The sequence below is a fragment of the Coptis chinensis genome, chromosome 3 (assembly GCF_015680905.1).
Source record: "Coptis chinensis isolate HL-2020 chromosome 3, ASM1568090v1, whole genome shotgun sequence".
In the NCBI taxonomy this organism is placed as follows: Eukaryota; Viridiplantae; Streptophyta; class Magnoliopsida; order Ranunculales; family Ranunculaceae; genus Coptis; species Coptis chinensis.
In genome coordinates, this window is record NC_141458.1 from 29,994,464 (window position 1) to 30,013,765 (window position 19,302).

At 36.1% G+C, this 19,302-nt stretch overlaps 1 protein-coding gene across 4 annotated transcripts; it reads left to right on the forward strand.

Moving 5' to 3' along the window:
• The first annotated feature begins 91 nt into the window (after nt 1–91).
• On the forward strand, nt 92–19,189 carry LOC147509088 (CLEC16A-like protein). Of its 4 annotated transcripts, none has more exons than XM_086601382.1 (21): nt 92–438; nt 922–973; nt 1,105–1,181; nt 1,264–1,397; nt 1,500–1,596; nt 1,732–1,789; nt 5,136–5,244; nt 5,354–5,477; nt 5,621–5,807; nt 5,887–6,215; nt 7,067–7,155; nt 7,241–7,311; nt 8,734–8,841; nt 9,993–10,058; nt 10,351–10,488; nt 13,400–13,505; nt 13,621–13,692; nt 13,788–13,834; nt 14,437–14,596; nt 16,095–16,261; nt 18,546–19,189. In XM_086601382.1, exons 1-21 carry the CDS (start codon nt 389–391, stop codon nt 18,873–18,875), a joined length of 2,571 nt encoding a protein of 856 aa, XP_086457508.1. In that variant the 5' UTR covers nt 92–388; the 3' UTR covers nt 18,876–19,189. The 4 variants fall into 4 exon arrangements, with proteins under 4 accessions (XP_086457508.1, XP_086457510.1, XP_086457511.1 ...); XM_086601384.1 differs by having other exon boundaries at nt 186–438; nt 16,095–16,265; XM_086601385.1 differs by having other exon boundaries at nt 186–438; nt 16,104–16,265.
• The last annotated feature ends 113 nt before the right edge of the window (nt 19,190–19,302 follow it).

Below are 19,302 nucleotides of genomic sequence, written 5' to 3' on the forward strand. Positions count from 1 at the left end.
CAACATCTGGTAATCCTCATCTTCTCCGTTGTCGGCCAATTTTCTATTGTGACCAAACAATAATAAGAAATTTTGAGGGGTTTTATTTATCATTTCAGCAGGGCAGTGAATATGTGTTCCGAGCCACGTGGACTGCCACTTACCCATATTTCCATTTAAAATAAAATAATCGTCCGGAAAAACCCGAGGCCAAAACCGACAGAAAACATTCCCCCGAACTGAGGAAGCTGTGTTTTACCCTCACTCTTAAATTTCATATATTTAAATATATTAAAAAAAAAAAAAAAAAAACCTTTCGTATTCAATAATCAACACCCGGATATTATTATTAGAATTGGCGACGGTGTTATTATTATGTTGATTGGTTAACTAATTAATAAATAAAAGTATGTGGTCTTTCTGGAGATCCAGAGATCGATTCTCCTTGGAAGAACTCAGGTTCGTTATTTTATCTCTACAATTTCTTTATTTCATATAATTAGATTTTTTTACGATTCCACGTAGTTGTAAATTGGAGTGTAGAATGAGCTCTGCTGTACTCTATTTGCAATTAATTACATTGTTCATTTAGCATTGCAATCCTTTTAAAATGGTTTAAGTTTGGAAACTAGGGCTCTCTATTGTATATGTAGTTTGTCTATCCTTTGTAAATGAATATGACCAAACTAGATGCATGCTTCAACTACCTGACCTCAGAGAGAGTCGGCCCTAGACGGCCACGTTCTTATATGAAAGACCCATTGTGGATGGAATTTTGTGTTATACTTGAATAACATTCGCTGGAAATTTTTTCTTTAGAATTGTTTTGCATCATGCGGAATGCAAACAATTCTGGAAGCTGTTTTTGGAGCTTCAGTACACTGCACTGACGTGTATATATCTACTGCTTTTGTTTAAATATTTTATCTTTTTTAATGCCAGATATTTAACTGATCAGCTGAAAAAGGTTCAGATTGTCAATGAAGTAAACAAGGTAAATGAGTTTTACTCCTCCAATACGGAAATAATTATGCATTATTCGCATACCTGTGGCAGCTTCTGCTTGGATTAGTGATTTTTTTCATATTTCAACTATTCTCACCTTCCTCCTGTCCTATTTTGAAGGATTTTGTTATTGAGGCTCTAAGATCAATTGCGGAGTTAGTTACATACGGTGACCAACATGATCCAACCTTCTTTGAGTAAGATTTCTCATACTCTGTAATCTTCGCCATCCCTTTTTCAGTTGGTGATTATTTTCATATAATAATTTTTTTTTTGCAGATTTTTCATGGAGAAGCAGATCATGGGGGAGTTTGTACGTATATTGAAAATAAGTAGGACTTTAAGTGTTGCACTTCAGTTGCTACAGACAATGAGCATTATGATTCAAAATTTCAAAAGTGAACATGCCATCTGTAAGTAAATGGCAGTATGGTGGGCCTATTTTATTTCATCTCAGTTAGCTATTTCTTGTAATTTAAATTGATTGGTGATTTTCCAATGTGGAAATTTTGCAGATTACATTTTCAGTAATGAGCACATTAACTACCTTATAACATATTCCTTTGACTTCCGGAATGAAGAGCTACTTTCATATTACATATCATTTTTAAGGTTTGTGGATGTTACTACGTGTTTTTTCCTGCATTTAGTTTTTTGATTTTGTAGGTATTACGTGCGATATTTACTCTCTCTCAATCGCCTATGTGCTCAATTTAACACCTATCACCTTTGTTGTGGATTTTGAAGGGCAATAAGCGGGAAGCTGAACAAAAATACAATTTCTCTGCTTGTGAAGACTCAAAATGTATGTTTGTTCAATTTATATTTTCTTCATGGGTTTTTCTGTGGCATACTATGTAAACTGTATCTTCCACTGGTCTCTAAGTTGATAACAACTGTTCTTACTGTGTTACTCTTGCAACTTTCTGTAGTCTATATGCAGGCAATAAGAAGAGTAAAAGAGTCCTCTTTTAGATGAAAAGTTTTCAAAAGCTCGTCTAGTTACATATTTACTTCCAACCCCCTACCCTGGTCAACCCTGCCCTATTTTCTAGTCTCATAACCAAATTTGTACTAAAGCAAAATAAGCAAAAACAATTTTTTTTGGTGCATGATTCTCATCCTCTTTGACTTCTCTGCCAGAAACATAGCTTTGCTTTTGGACTGAAATTTCCGCCTTAAATAAAAACAAATGTGAAACTTGGTTTTGAATTTGAATAATAAAATGTTACAGTAAGATGGAAGATCTGATGAAAATCAAGTTCTCCTGTTTCCCTTTTCCACTTGCAATTAACCAATTATTTTTATTTACTCATCGTAGAGTCTGTTACATGTTATCATAACCTCCAATAGGGTTGTTAGTTGTTACAGTTTATCATATTGCTGGTTCAGTATTAAAATAGTGTCAGTCATTGTAGAATACGGATGCTTGAAGTTACTTCATGAATTATGGATTTTGTACAAAAACTTTGAAGGTTGTTACAGTTTATAATATTGCTGGTTCAGCATAAGAACTTGCTTCTTTTTGTTGTATGACACCCAGAAATTAAAGATGGTTTAACCATGGTAGGTGGGTTGTTTGTAAATAACAAATTTTTTAGAACTTCTTATGCCAGAGAGAACTCTTTTACTCTCTTTCTATCGACTAAGTATATGACAAGTAAAATTATATTATTGTTAGTGGAGAAGAAAGTTTGGAGAGAAATGGGAGAAAAAGAGGATACAACCTTAGCCTTGTATCACTCCAATATATATAAGAAAATAACTTGCATAATAGAAACTTCCTGAAAAAGGGAATGGGCAGAATAGAACTCCATTGGTTTGGGAGATATCCCCTTAGAGCTCTAACAACATACTTTGTTGTAAACAGTAGAGATTGGACTCAGTTTTGTGGGGCACTTGGTTGAAGTGATACAGGAGGCGGCTTGAGATAAATTGTAATATTTTTTGAGATAAATGAAAATGGTTGGTTCATTTAACGAAAAAACCAAAATAAAGAGTTCAAAATCTGGTGCTTCTAATTTGAAAGCTGAATTTACTTTTAAGCATATGCAAAAGTAGTCATGACACGATGCAGAAGTCAATATTAATAGGTTATAGCCTTGTACAGCCGTATAATACGATTGACTAAATGTTTCCAAATTAATGAGCTGTTATGAAGACTAGGCTTTATATCTTTAGTCACTCCCAGTGCCCAAGCTGAACTTTCTTCTGAAATCTTCACTTCAAAGTTCAAACCCTCACAACTTAAGCACGGGACTGATACTGTTCTCACTCCATGTGGATGTGTAGTTTTATACTGACAGTTGCTTCTGACACGATGTTGTTCCCATTTTATAGTCTCTAAATGTTTTTGACTCGAATTGACTAAGTTTGTTCTCTCCTTTGAATATTCATGGATATCTGTAGACAAAGTTCACTCATTTTAGTTAAATGCATCTATTTGCAGCTTATATTATTTTTCCACAGTAATTTTTTATTTAATCAGCATATTCAATCTAATCATTTGAAGGGCATGGACACATAGTAGGAGACCATTATTTCATATGACATTGATTAGTTTCTGACGTCTTGTCCATGACTAATATATTACGCAAAAGTAGGGAACTAGGTTGTGGTTGGCGCGTGAAAGCCTCAGTGAAGAATCATTGATCCGCACCGAGTAGTGTCACTGTCCAGCAGCTCGGCTGGCCAGGACCCTGGTTACTGTACTAGGATGTCTTGGGTTCGATACCATCTTACACTGGGTTTGGGGGAAAAGGGGTGGCTGGGGGTGGTTTTCATTTATTTAACACGTAGTTGTTGGGCTGTAAGCAACAACTAATAACACGAAGAGGTTTTTCTTAAAAAAAGGCTCAATTATGAAGTATGGGTCCACTCACAGACTTGGGTAAACATACCAAAATACAAAAGATAATTGAACTTATATATGCTCTATGTGTACATTGGTAGAGCCGTAGATTACACTAGAGGGTTGTTAATATAAGTTTTCTTTGTAATTTTTTATTCCACACCCCACCTTTTGTTACTTACATTAGAGTTAGGTCAGTAGAAAACATAATTTAGGTAGAGTGGGTATGTTTAACATCTGTTTGTTTTTTTTTGGAAGAGGAATGGGGAAAAATCTTGAAGTATGTGTTCTTAGTCTCTACTCCATCTCTTCCACCTGTGGACTTGAGGTTTAAGCTTTGCCAACATCTTTCCTCAAACCTTTGCCGTATGAGTCTCAGAATTTTTTTGCAAGCCAATCATTGGAAATATTTTGGCACAGCATCGAGATCAAAACCTCTTCCTTGAGGAGTGAACCTCACAGGTCTTAGTTCTTGAGGACGGATTTTAGAATTCCCTCTAGCAATGACCCCTTAATCTTTGTCTCGCGGATATGCTCCTCCCTATACATGAATATAATGATGCTCAGGTGTCTTTGTAAAAGCATAATTTTTGGATTTCAGTTTGTTGACATTTTTGCTTACTGTTCTGTTACTGTTTTTATTGATCGACTCTGCTACAAGTTTTCTCAACCTATTCAGTAGGTATCATATTATTGTTTTTCATATTTAGTGCACCGAGTATCGAATCGTCTCTTGGATTGTATGATTCGCTTAAAATAAATTATACTATTGTCTACGTGTTTGTGCGTGTGTATGTAAGTTTCATCTACAAACGAATACAAATAGTCTTATCACATACAATAGTACTATGTATGGTATAATATGTCATTATTTTCGACCACTGGGCCCAAATTAGTATTATACATAAAGAGCAAAGCTAGTTGTTAGTTGAGTAAGTAAAGATTGTTTTAGGTTAGGGTTGTTGTTTATCATAACTAAAACCTAAGATGGGCTTTTTAAAGCTTAGAAAAGAGAAGGAAAAATTAAAACTAATTCTCAAAAACTTGTTTTCGGATAAAATTTACTTTATTTAAGTGTATTGCCCGATATCGGATGTTCCTATATGCTCCCGTATCGTGCAATACATAAAATTTTCAATACAATAGTGTGATACATATCATTTTAACAAGTATGTTGTTTATTGTATGATACCTATAATTTGTATTTTTTTTCTCCTTCTCTTCTTATCTACTTGTTTAGTTCACTTATACATTAAATTTAATTTAGTTTGGGTGTGGGTGGATGTGCGCCTGTTTGCAGGATGAGGTTGTTTCTTTTCCATTATATATTGAGGCAATACGGTTTGCTTTCCATGAAGAGAACATGGTCCGCATTGCTGTACGTGCTTTGACACTTAATGTCTATCATGGTAAGTTCCTGATTTTCCCTTTTTTTATATTTTTGTAGTACTTAAATTTTTAAAATTGAAAGTTGTATTGCATTCTCACCTGAGTTTGTTTTCCTTTTCATACTCTCAGTTGGAGACGAATGTGTAAATAGATATGTCACCAGCACCCCTCTAGCAGATTATTTTTTGAATTTGGTTACTCATTTTCGGAAATTGTGCATTACCTTGGATGAAAGGGTCTCCGAAGCGGCAAAGTAAGTGTATATTGATAGTCAATTCAATTCATTCAGCCACTGAATGCATCATGTATTGCACATAATAGGATTAAACTTGCGCAATAATTCGTTGTTAGTTTTTATGCTTGTCTTATTTAACAAAAACATCACATGCCTCTCAGGAAATCGGGTCCAGAATCAACTTCATGCATTCTTTCTGCAGTTGATGAAATCGAAGACTATCTATACTATATTAGTGATGCTATATCTGCTGGGGTTCCTAATCTTGGAACACTAATAACAGACAGCATTTTGCAGCTCTTGGTATTTCCATTGCTTCTCCCCTCTTTGACCATGGAGCCAACTAAAGTGAGAACATTTGTGCTGCATCTGAATCTATGTATTTCATAACCATTAGGCAGTCTAATTTGGTAGCTTGCAATTTCAGGGAACACAGATCAGTGCTACTACTTCACTGTATTTACTTTGTTGCATCTTGCGCATCGTTAAAACAAAGGATTTGGCAAACAGTATTGCTGCTGCCCTTTTCTGCTGTCCACAGGATCTTGTTCAAATCTTTGATGCCAAACATAAGGGTGTTAGGTTGAATCATGATTTTTCTATTGACAACGGACACTTGAATGGTGATGCTCATGGTAGTAAAGCAAATCATGTTGGTTTAAGGATTAGCGTGCAGAACTTATCCAGTTCTCAAATACATCCAGTGGAAGATTCTTCCTTGCAACATTGTGGTGTTGGTCTGCGTTTGGCTTTTAGGTAAAATATTTGCTTTAGTAGGGAACTTTTTCACTTGCTGCCCTTTGGACTATGCAAGCATAGTAATGCCTAAAACAACCTTGAGATGTAGCTAAAAACCTGAAAGTTGTGTCGTTCGGCTCACGGCTTCAGGCACAATAAAGGGCATCTTCTTTTAGCAATGTTATTGATGTGAAGAAGTCATTATGCTAGTCCTGATGCTGTGGTAGAGGAGATGGTATGCATGTCTTAGCGAAGTTCTTTTTCTAAAATCAGGATGGTTCTCTACCTTCTGTTGGATTTTGGTGATTGCTTGGATCTTTGTCACCTTTTTAGTTTGAGACTGAAGTGTGGTTCAACATGGGAAAAGAAGTACAACAACCCGTGGACATTGTTGTCGAGATAACCTCAAAACATGCAGGGTTGCTCAAACCATATTGTTTAGGCCTAATTACACTCTCAAGTGATGTGCATTGTCAATGTGTTGGAAATGATGCAAAGACAAAACGATGGGAGAGATTTCTGGCATTATAGATGTCAAAGATACATATGGACCTAATATAGTTCTGTATGTATTAGTTTCTTTAAAACAGGCTCCTGCATGAAAGCTGATACTTCCAAAGAAAAGGAAAAACTTCTATTGGGCACCAAATAGTACATTTTGTGCTATGTCAAACACCTCCTGTGCACATAGCTTAAATTCATTGCTGGAAGTACTCTTCTTACTTTTAGGCATTCCTCAATTGCATTTCTATCTTTCTGAATGATGTGACAAGTATAATGTTGGGAAAGGTTTTATTAGGTGGAAATTGTTAACTCTCTCTCTCCCCCCAATGTGGGTCTGTTGCTCATCCGCGCTTTGAATTTTGCAGGGAAGCACTGCTATCTTATATTCTTGATGGTAATGACGTACAAGTTTTGGGTTCTTTGAGCGTCCTGGCGACTTTGTTGCAAACAAAGGGTAATATCTATAAAATTATTAAATTTAGTATTCCTTTTGTAATTCCCAAAGTCTTGGTCTTTATAAGTCCAATTCTTTTTTGTAGAACTGGATGAATCAATGCTTGACGCTCTTGGAATTCTTCCACAAAGAAAACAACATAAGAAACTTTTGCTGGTAGGTGTTGGTCACTATCAACCATAGCAATTATCTGAATCGTGTTTTCTCTTTTGACCTTTGGTGTTGGCATCAACATGTCATGCTTTAGTCTTTGCTGATACTGTTTTAACTGCATTAAGTTAGTGACCTAAAGTATGAAGGTTCTGCACTACCAATATTCCAATAAATCTCTAACTTTATGTCATTAACTGGAGACTGAGTTCCACCATTGATCTCTATTACCCATTTCATGAGTTATCTATATGTTTGGTAGTTTTTAGATTTTAGTAAATGGCCACTCATTGTAAATTATATGTTAGTGTTACCAATCTTCTTAAGGGTTTAGCTTCGACACTGATTTTTTTTTTCAAATACCAAGAAATCATCTTGTGCAACTTCATGGATGTCTTAAGCCACACACCTCTTATAATTGCAAGTAGAACAACAACTGCAGGCACATCGCCCTTTTAAGAAAGCACCTTTATGTCCTGCGCCCTGATGTTGAAGAAAATTATTCAATATTTTCCCACACTTGGATGACAAACGCCACATAAATAGAAAGAAGAAAATTATTGAATTAAACAACCTCATGTCTGAAAAACTTGATGGCATCACAACAGGAACCAAATGGGAAGTTCTACGTTTTATCCCCCATAATATAATGGTAAATCACTTGTAATGTATTTTTTCCCTCTATTAATTGGTATGCTAGTCTATCGGTCGGGAAAAAAGAAGAATTGTTCTTATAAGAAGGTTTCTATTACTTATAATGAACATCATCAGCATCTCCAGAGAACGAATAATACAGTCTTCCATGACCATCTCTCTAATGTGCTCAAAACAGTTTGCAACCAAAGGGCATTTCCTGAAGAGGTCCATGATGGTATATTTGGAGATCAGAAGGCCTTAGAGAAGCAATAAACAGGAAAATGAGATATTAACTACAAAATCATTGTTCCTGGAGTTTGATGGTAATCAGTAATCAAACTAGGGAAAAGGTGCAAATAGAACTTTGTACGGAGAAGCGGTTTTATATCATATAAATTATTTATTTTTTGCTTGTGTATCCAGGTTTAGCCTTTTCGTTCACTTTTTCCTTCTTGAGTGTCTGTTCCCATCCCTTTTCTTTAGTGTGTGACAGTGAGTGGGTTCTCTCTCTTCATAAACTGTTACTGTTTTCTACTGCTAATAGTCCCCCTCTTGTGTGGTGTTTTCCATCAGTAGTGAGAATTCATTTCTGTTCTCAAGTCCTTTGTGGCTGCTCATTTGTACATTAAGTATCTTTTGTGTAGTTCAGCGATTAGTTTTTACTTGTTAGCATAGTGTAGTATTCAAAGGGTGCATCACATCTTTTGTTATCATTATGCTTGAACAGTAAGAGTGACTGTAGTTTGTATTGTTTAACTGAGATATAGTGCTTTTCTTGCTGTATGCCTGAAGCAAGCTTTGGTGGGTGGGGGTCCAGATGAAGAGCAGCTTTTCTCCTCAGAAATCTCAGTGAAAGATGGTGTTGCTGGTGTACTCGAAATCTCTCTCCAAAGTCTTAAGGTTCTCTCTCTCTCTCTCTCTCTCACACACACACACACACACACGTGCATTAACGCCAGTCACATCTTATAGGTCAATGGTGGACATACTAACTGTATGGCTATAATCTTAGATTACTAATTCTTTTATCAATGAAATTCAATTTCATTAATTGATGTATATAATTACATCTCTTACAAGTGTAGTACTAGTAGAAGAAGTTACTACGGAGTTAAAGACTCCTTCCCATGTGAAGGTGGTAATTAAACCCCAGAATTTGGGACCTAACTCCCCAAGCTTGACCACTGGGCCACTGGACACCGTCCTTTCTTCCTGTCTTCATTATAGTACGTGTTATGGGTACTAATGTGTGTGCACGTGTCCCCAACTGCTGTTGATTCTTTCTTAAAAATACTGATTTAGTTTTTCACAATCCTCCACTCCATTTTAAATGAATTTGACGTGAATGGGGAAGATCCCACTTAGGCTTTAGCCTCTTTTTTTTGTCTTGTTTTAAAAATATTTTTACTGTTTCTGTTTCTTAGAATTTCTTGGTTCAGTTGTGATTGTGATTTGGTTTCGGTATCTTCTCTTTTCCTTGTTTGGTCTGTTCAGCGTTAAGTAGGTGGGGTATATTGGTTGGTATACCAGGATCTTTTGTTGATCCTTGCACAGTAGGCTGTTACTGTTGTTCTTGGTGTTGATGTAATTGCTTCATTATATTAGTATAGTACCTTTTATTGATGAAAAAACATGTAAGTGAAAGAACATGATTAAGTGATAAGTCAAACGTTGTATAGTACATCTTATTAGTTAGGTTGTTTTTTTCTTTTTTAATTATTATTATTATTATTGTTTATCTTTTCTCAATAAATCTGCATCTAGCTTTAATATGTATGACTCTAAGTCTGCGTCCCTGTTTTAAAAAGCATCAACACAACATAAATTCTAAAAGTTCCATATCCTGTTACGCACAATCTCATCAATAACTATCCAAGTGAAATTAGGGATCCGCTGTATGCCTTTGTGTTTCATACTCAAATTGTTGATTTTTATCAAGATTTGGTTATTTTTTTCTTTTGTTGTATCTTTTGATTAATCATATATTGTATCTACGTTACTTGTATGTTTATGAAGGTTGTCTTCCATTTCTTTTTTCCTTCCTCATTCAGGATCAGTATGGATTGTCCTGTTCTTGCAAAGAAGTGGGAGTGAGCCCTCGTGTACATAGATTCCAGGTTCTCTTTGTCTCCTGTCAATTTTAGTTTTCGTTCTCTAAGGTTGATAATACACATGCCATGGGTAGAGAAAATATGTTATTAGATTAGAATTCTTTGTTATTGTAGGCCAGGTATTTATTTTTTTACATGCCATCGCCATCCCCATCCTCTTCACCTTTTTTTCTTAGATTTTGATTAGTTAAGGTTCTTGGTTCTATTACTAGAGTAACTGCATTGAGAAAAAAGGAAAGAAGTATATAAGTTGGCGGCTTAAAGGTTTGACTGATAGAATGTTTTTATTTTTATGTAGGTGCTCGATGCATTGGTGAGCCTTTTTTGCAGGCCGAATATTTCCGCAGAGTCATTATTGGATGGTGGTTGGCTTTTACGCCAGCTGCTTCCATACAGTGAAGCAGAGTTTAATAGTCATCATCTTCAACTGCTGAAAGTAAGTATATTATATATCAACATAGAAAAGTAAAGCTCTTAAACATTATGAGCATTTAACTTAAAACCAATTGGTGATAAGTGGAGAGGCCGAAGAACATTTATACTATAATGCAAGCTTCACATATCCCATGTGCGACTATAACAAACGTCTAAACACGCCCCCTCTGGTGTGGCGTTACCATTACACAAGCCTAATATGTGGACACACTTGAGTGCAGAGCCGGCTCAAGACAACTTGTGGCCCTATGTGAAAGTATAAAGGAGGCCCCTTCCAATACGAATTGTTTTTTTTTTTTTATGGTCAAATATGGCACACCTTTTTAGGATGAAAGAGGCCCCTTCTAAGAGTTACACTGAATTAGCGAGTGTTAATGGTTCATTAAATGATGAGTTAATGAATAATTATTGTTTGTTACTTTGTTATATATAACAAGGGATTGAGCCAGTAGAAAAAATGCAGTGGGCTAGAGAGGAAAAAAAGAACAAAAAGTATCCTAACTAATATTGGCTATACCATTGAGGCCCCTTCCATGGTGAGGCCCTCACCTGCCCATAGGGTGAGCCGGTGCTGCTTGGGTGACATGGAGTAAACGGGCCCTTTGGGCCAAACACCATAGCATGCTCTTATACCTTTTTAAACATTATGAGCATCCAACTTAAAACACAATTGGTGATAAGTGGAGAGGCTCGAGAACATATATACTATACTGTAAGACTTCACACATACAACGTCCACCTATAACAAAAGTAAAATTAGTATTATGAAAAGTTAAAATGCATAAATGGTAAACATTTATATGTGATTTCATTTTATACTATTAGGTGAATGTTTGATGGAATTTGAATGGTGATGCAGTTGAACCATGTGTCCATGTGAAACGTTTCAACATATATATTTAATTATTTATTCTTATTACAAATAGTGTTAACATATGAAGATAATAGGTCACTGCTATCAGTATGAAGTTGCTGAAGGTAGAAGTGGAGACTTTTTAAGAGCTATACAAACCATTAATAAGGTGGAAAACCAGTGTTATCAAAATCGTACGATTCCCGAGTTGAATTGTACGATTCAGATCGAGTCGGAAGGACATAGAGTCAAATCGTATCAGTGACTCGTAGCTTGCAAAAATCGCAAGGAATCGCACTATTTTATGATTCGATGATTCTCAAAAACAAGAAAAAAGAGTGCAGAGATCTGAGTAGAAAAAAGAAAAAAATAAGAAGAAGAAGAAAGGTGCGGACTTTTGTTTTTCTTCTTCTTTGCTTTTCTTCGATCTGGTTTCTCCATGCAGCTTCCTTTTTTTGTTTTGGGTGGCTGGTGGCTAACGCAAAGCAGATCTGGGTTATAAGATGTAGGGTTTGTAAGTTAAGTACTCTTGACTAACTCATGATCCCATGAACTGGTGGGTCAAAAGAAATTGGGCCTATCTTAATTGAAAGAAGTTGGCTGGGCTTCTTTTATCTGTGCCATGTTGTAAATATCTAACTTAAGAATTACAGATAGGCTTCTTTTAAACGTGACCCATACTATTTTCTTTAAGAACAGGGTCACAGGTGGTCTATCTCTATTTATGGACGTTAAAATTTTACAGTAATGGATTGTATACATGAACAATATATTATAAATACAAATATGTAATTTATTTGTGAATCTTAGGATTAACGACTCGATACGATCCACGATTTGCTAAAAAAGGAAAACAATTCTCGATACGATTCACAAGTTGACAACTATGTGGAAAACCACGCTTGGCATTGTTTTATTTATTTATTTTTTTAAGAGGTAAACAATCAATATATATATAAACTATATAAAAGAGATAATTACAATATAGGATGAGATATCTTACTGAGAACCGAAAAACAAAAGACAACAAGGAAAAGCAAAAATACAACAGTGATTAAACATCTCGGATGATATCCTCCCAAGAAAATGCAGAGGACCCAAATGGTATCTCCTTGAACTCTTCCACCGCTTACACCAAAGGAAAAACAATCCTTTGATGTGAAGAATCAAATGTGCAATGTCAAGGCTTTTATCCCCGAAATGTCTCCGGTTTCTTTCCATCCATATACCCCATAGTATCGCAAAGGGAATGATACTACACAACTTCCTCTTAGTGCAGGTGGGGGACCATAGACTAGATCACATCATCAAAAGATCATAAACAGGAGGACACACCCAAGAGATTGACCCAGATTGAAGAAAATTAGTTCCAAAAGGCATAAGAACAAGGGAAAATGATAAGAGTGAGCAACAGATTCTCCTGAATCATAGCAAAAATGGCAGAATTAACAATAATAATTTTCCTTGGTATGGTTTGAACTTGTTAATGGCTATTATGCAGCTTATGCCTGTGTTTGAAAGCATAGAGCTTAAATATATTTATACAGAGAGCAGATTTGCATCTCTGTGTACAATAGATCGTCTGTTTTGGAGCAATTTGTAATGATGTTTAATCCTCAGCTTGATGAAAATCTAAGTACTATTGTAAGGGAGGATAAACAGGGTAGTGACGTAGTGTGCATTATAGAATGGTTATTTAGTGAAAACCTGGTGAATGCTAAAATCCCAACTTATTTTTCATAAAAAAAAGGGAGAAATGAAAATATGGCAAATAGCCAAATAAGTGTACAAATATATGGATTTTATATGTGGTGTAGTATAAAATGTGGTATAAAAAGTATGTACAGATCCTATATATTATTTGATTGGTAATCATACGAAATATAATTCAGAAACACACTGAGGAGACATAATTGTCATGGAAGAAACACATTGCTTTAGACAAATTTCAGCAGACACTTTCCATAGACTTTTTGAGGAACTCAATAATGCAGTTATGCCGTTCTTTGAATGACTTGTCACATTCTTTTGCAAAAGTTTTAATATCTCCTTCACGCAGGTTTCGTACAGAAATTGCTGTAATAGTCTTCTCGATGAAGTTAAAGGAATTTGGTCTGATTTACTTATAACTATCCTTACTGATGAGTGGAAGAAGTGCAAAAAGGGTAATGAATATTAGGACTTCATCTGCTTTCTCTAAGTGATGGATTAATATTATATGTTTTCATGGCGTGGTTTTAAACTTTTAAACATCTAACAAATTTATGTTATGAATTGTAGCTATGGAGGCTTCATCTCCCCAGAAAGAGCCCAAGTTCATGCTCTTGCCACAACAAAGTTGTGCTTCAGATGGTTAGATCAACTCTAATTAATTGTGCTTTTGCCTATTAAGGTATTTTTTTTGGGTCATGGATGACTACAACATACTTATAATTTTTTTTTTACAGGGGAGTCAACTTTTTCAGCTGGTGAAAGAATGTGCAAGAGGGTGAAGGTATAGTCAATTGGATCTTCTTATTATATATACATTTGTGTGTTGGTGCGTGTGTGTGTGTTTTGGTACATATTGGCATATCACAATATTGGGCTGTTGTAACTCAAGTCACTAGGGTAAACTGTAAATTTTGCAAAAGAATTCCTCAATCTCATTTTTGTAACCATTGAGAGTGTAATATTGTAGATAGCCACATGGGAACACTGGAACATATGAGGCTTTCAACCATTATTTAGGCTCTTCTTAGTTACTTAGTGAGTGAGGTCTTAATCTTTGACTCTTAGGTCCTAGGCATTCATAAAGTTGTATACTTGGCATCGTTTCTTTCTATTCAGTTTGCCATAAGAAACCGTTGAGTGCAGAGCGAGGCCAAAATGTGAACCTGTGTATTTAGCTTATGGTTTTCATTAAGAATTTACTGCACTTTTATCATGAGTTTATGGCCTTGTAGATTGTCACAGGCTCACAGCTTGCACTAGGAAAAGTATTATGTTACGTAAAAACATGCTTTCCATTTATGTTCACATACTTCTATGTTATGCTTACTTGTTTTTTTTAACCCACTTTGGTGTCTAATTTATTTTCCTCCACTTTCATATCAGGTTTTTGTATTGCATCATCAACTTCAAATATTTTCTGAAGGAGGTGCTTTACCTGATCAGCCCCCTATCTTATCTTCAGTTGATCTCTCTTCGAAGTCCCGGGCAGCAATTGCTGGTCTAGATGTTGCTTGTCCGAAGCCTGGCACTGAGATAAACTTAGGTCTGTTTTCATTTTTCAGTTGGAAAAACTTTTATCTATAATGATGAGAGTAGTACGTTGTAATTTTCCCAACTATTACCTCTCGTTGTTTCTAGTTCCTTTGGGGGTAGTGAAACACTTGGAAAAGTTGTTTAGAAAGTTTTTATGGGGTAGTGAAGGTGATAAGTCGAAGATCCACTTTGTTAAATGGGATAGGCTTTGTCTTCCAAAAGAAGAGGGTGGTTTGGGTTGCAAGTATGTGCTACTCATGAATGTTGCCTTGTTGGGCAAGTGGCTTTGAGATATGGGGAAGAAGAGGAAGGTGGTGGTGGAGAAGTATGGGGGAGGAGAGAGCAAATGGGTGGCAAAGGAACCTAGAAATCATTTTCTTTTTGGATGGGATGCCTTCGCTAAAGGGTGTACTTTTCGTCCCGGTACCGGGGAGTCAATTTCTTTTTGGAATGATATTTGGGTGGGGGAAACCTCACTTAAAGAACAATATAGTGGCATATACCGTTTTGCTTCTAACAAAAGGTCTGTCATTTCAGACAATATGGTGAGAGGTATTAACGGGGTGGAATGGGATGTGCCACTTAGAAGGGGACTTAATGATTGGGAGATTGGAAGATATGAAGACCTATTACATTCCATTCACCAAGTTGGTATGAATTTTGGAGAGGTGGATAAAAGACTATGGGTGTGGGATAATAAAGAGGTATTCACGGTGAAGTCGTTCTATCAAGTTTTGGCAAAGGACTATGCTTCGGTGGTGCTTGAGGACAAAATGAGAGGATCATCAATTTCCCGTATAAGTGGATTTGGAAAAACTTTATCCCATTTAAAGTTGCATTCTTTTGTTGGGGAGCCTACTTGGGTAGGATTCCAACTATTGATAACTTGAATCGGAGGGGTATGGTTATTGATGATGTATGTTCTTTTTGCAAAATGACGGAGGAGAGTGGGGATCATCTCCTTCTCAATTGTCTCTTTGCTTTCGGACTTTGGGCATTATTCTTCAACTCATTCAACATTGCGTGGGTGCCTCCATCGAATATCAAGGATGCCTTGGGGGAAGGATATTATTTCGGCTTCACTTTCTAATAAAGCCAAATGGGTTGTGGATCATCTTCCTAATGCCATTGTATGGACACTATGGAAGGAGAGAAATTTGAGGATAAAGAAAGAGAAATGCATAAGTTGGTATCGGAAGTCAAGGAAATTCTATTTGATTGGGCTTGTGTTGATCCATTGTTTAAGGATGTAAACCTATTAGACTTTGTGTAATTGAGATGGGATTGTGAGATGAGTAGGTCTGTGTCATTTGGGGAACTTGGGGTGTTTGTATGAAGTTGAGTAGCCTCTTGCTACTTAGATTGGATAATCTTGTATATTTATTTTATATATATAGTGAATTTTACCGATAAAAAAAAGTACGTTGATTTTCTTCTAAGAATTGTTTAGTTAGCGTCTTTTCTGCGATAAAGAATGTCATTGCTCACTGCTATGTTGCCATTTGTAGTGGATGCAGTGCCTTGTAGAATTGCATTTGAGAGGGGGAAAGAGCGTCACTTCTTCTTCCTGGCAGTCTCTAAGGAAATATCTGGGTGGCTTCTCCTTGCAGAAGAATTGCCACTCAAGCAGCACCATGGAGTTGTCCGTGTGGCAGCACCCTTGGCTGGCTCTAGCGTATGTAAAGCTATATTCTTTGCTGTGCTCACTCTCAATCTCACATTTAATTGACTGCAGTGCAAGTTTATTCTTTATTCATCACATGTTCCTTGCTGTGCGTTTTATGAATTTTAGCATTTAACTTTCTGCAATGTTCTTTATCTTTTGTCGTTGGTGACCCTCTGCTTGATGATTTTCGTCTTCGGATTTTTCATTTCTATCAGGAATTTGACATTCTTACAACCTATAAGAAAGTTGAGTGCGACTGAAACTGATTTCCTGGGAACTGTAGGGATTAGTAGAAGCTTGAAAAGACCTAAAAACATGTTCATGATCAAAACTACGATAGACAACTATTTACTCCTAAAATGAAGATAAAATAGTGTTTGTATTCGTGTTGCTCAGTTTGAGCCTGCTCGTTCACTGTTTTTTTGGATGGAAGTAAGAATAGCTATAGATCTTAATATGTAATATGGATTGCTGAAATAAGAGTACTATCAACTGAACCAAACATGGGAGTGGAAAAATATGCGAACTGTCAAGTGCTGCCTTTCACAGTAACTATTCTTGTGCTACTATAAGTTGGATCCTAGTTACGACAATGTTATATATAGTACAAGTGTTGATGCAGGAGCATAGCTGCCGCCATTAGCTTGATGTCAGACTTGCTGGAACAACTTAGTTGCTATGCTATTTTATTACTACTTTCTAAATCAGGAACCACGTTTTAATTAGGATTTAGTAGTAAGGTTTCCTATTTCAGGTACAATTAGATTTAAGAATAGGATTAGAATTAGGGTTTTCCTATTTAATGGCTTGTTAACCCCTGTTGTTAGTGGTTATTCTTGAATATTATTTCTTTGAGAAGTGTTCTTCTAGTTTGAAGATTAAAACCTAGATTTAGGTGTTTGTTTCATTAAAATTCATTGGCGTTTAACATTGAAGTTTGCTTCCGCTTTCAATTTACACCAGGTGTATTTTCCATTATCATCATAGTTTTAACTTATATGTGAAACATAAGGTCTTAGAAAGATCAAGTAGTTTCCCTTTATGCAACAACATAAAAGAAGTGGATGGATCATGTACCATCTCTTGCTCAGTAAGCATTTGAGAGATATCTTTCCTTCCTTTCATAAGACATGGGCGCCTCAGAGAAGCTTTTGGTAACACAATTATTATGTACCCTCTCTCTCAGTCAAGGCTAGTTGGCTTGTGAAGCACATCCAAAGTCGGTCATGGTGGCTTTGTGAAAGGAAAGAAATAGTGGGTTCTTTTATCATGAAGAGAGCGACCTAGGCCAGGTTATTCTTGGCCTCAGGGAGCTTCTTCTGATTGGGCTTCGATGACTAAAACTCAAGATATTCTGGTTTACTAGGATTCTTTTATTTTGTAACATTGCAATCAGGATATTTTGTAACATTGCAATTAGGATGTAATACCGCTTTCCTCAGGGCCTTGCTAAGAAAGCTAGGTGAGTGGGCTCTGGGGTGCCAATTTTTGGTATGTCTTAGTCACCATGCAGATGCCTGCTTAGCCCACCATTTGGTTGTAATATGATTGGGGTCCTGCATTATTTTAGCATTATTTTAGTGGTAAAGAAAAAAAAAAGTTGCGAACTCATAAATTAATTTAAATACACCCTTTAGTTGGATATGGAAAAAGTTATGAACTCTAAAAATTATTTAGGGCTCCATAAGCCTAACCTAGAAAGACAGCGTCTCGTTCGCGCAATGACTTTGGTACTTCACTAAGTTCGCTTATAGTCAAGGGGGCTTGCAATGGAATTGAAGTAGTGCCTTCTGAATATTAGTAGGGCTCCTAGGTGGTGCGTTCGTGGAGCCAAAATGAAGGAAGAGCATTAGGAAGGAAAATATACCCCTAGTTGGTTATAAAATATTTATAAAATACTCTTATAAGATTTCAACCGTGGATAAACATGTCAACGTACATGTAGAAGCTGTGGATAAAATATATTAATTTCACCAATCATCCTTGTAGTTCATCATACTATCATAGTCATGCATAATGCATGAAATTAAATTAATAAGTCACAAACTCACAATTCAATTTTCATATACGAAGAAATTATTCGTCCCGCGCAAGTGTATTTAATTCTAACATGCTTGATATATTTTAATTTAATACTACTATTAAACATTCTAATATAGCCGACTGGCAATTCTTTATTTGATATTTGAATCGGCTCCTAATGCTTAGACTACATTCCTTGCTTTTTATTTTTTTTCATTGTATCAAGAACAGAATTTAGCATTAATTTGTAAACAACATGTCTCTCTTTCAGCCCCGGATAGATGATAAGCATGGAAAATGGTTGCACGTGCGCATTCGTCCATCCACTTTGCCCTTTGTGGATTCCTTTAACCTTGAAGTCATTGGGAAAGGAAAGACAAAGTCTTTGATTGATGGCAGATGGACCCTTGCATTCAGGGATGAAGATTCCTGCAAGTCATCCTTTTCTATGATACTTGAGGAGATGGATCTATTAAGCAATGAGGTGGAGAGAAGATTAAAGTCTGTACTCAAATTCAACAGACCTGTAGATGATCAACATTCTTCTCAACCCTCGGAAGCTTTGTCAACAAACTTAACACTGCCAATTGAGTCTTTGTAGCGCTTCTCTGGTAAGTTATGTAATGATAGTTCGCTTGATGGATGGGGTGGGGCGCCACTTCCCACCCTTTGTATATTTGTAGTTCCATACGGTAGTTAAAAAGCACAGAAATGTAGAGTAGCCTCAGCGCTGGATCACCATGATTCAACGCCATTCTTTGTATACTAGTTCTTTTTCTTTTTCCCATAATCTTGTAAGTTGTTGCTGTTTATTTGTCATTCTTTAGCAATGCCTAGGGTTTGTTATATAGAATGGTGTATCATCAATGTATAGTTGAGGTGATTCTAAAGTAAAGCGGCATGTCTTTTCTTTTTCCTGTTTGATTTCCGTTTTTCTTCTTTAAGTATGAACTTTAATTTAACTTAATTTGGACACTGTTTGTTATGAAGTTTGAACAGCCTTAGTGTGTACTCATTTGCAGAATTTG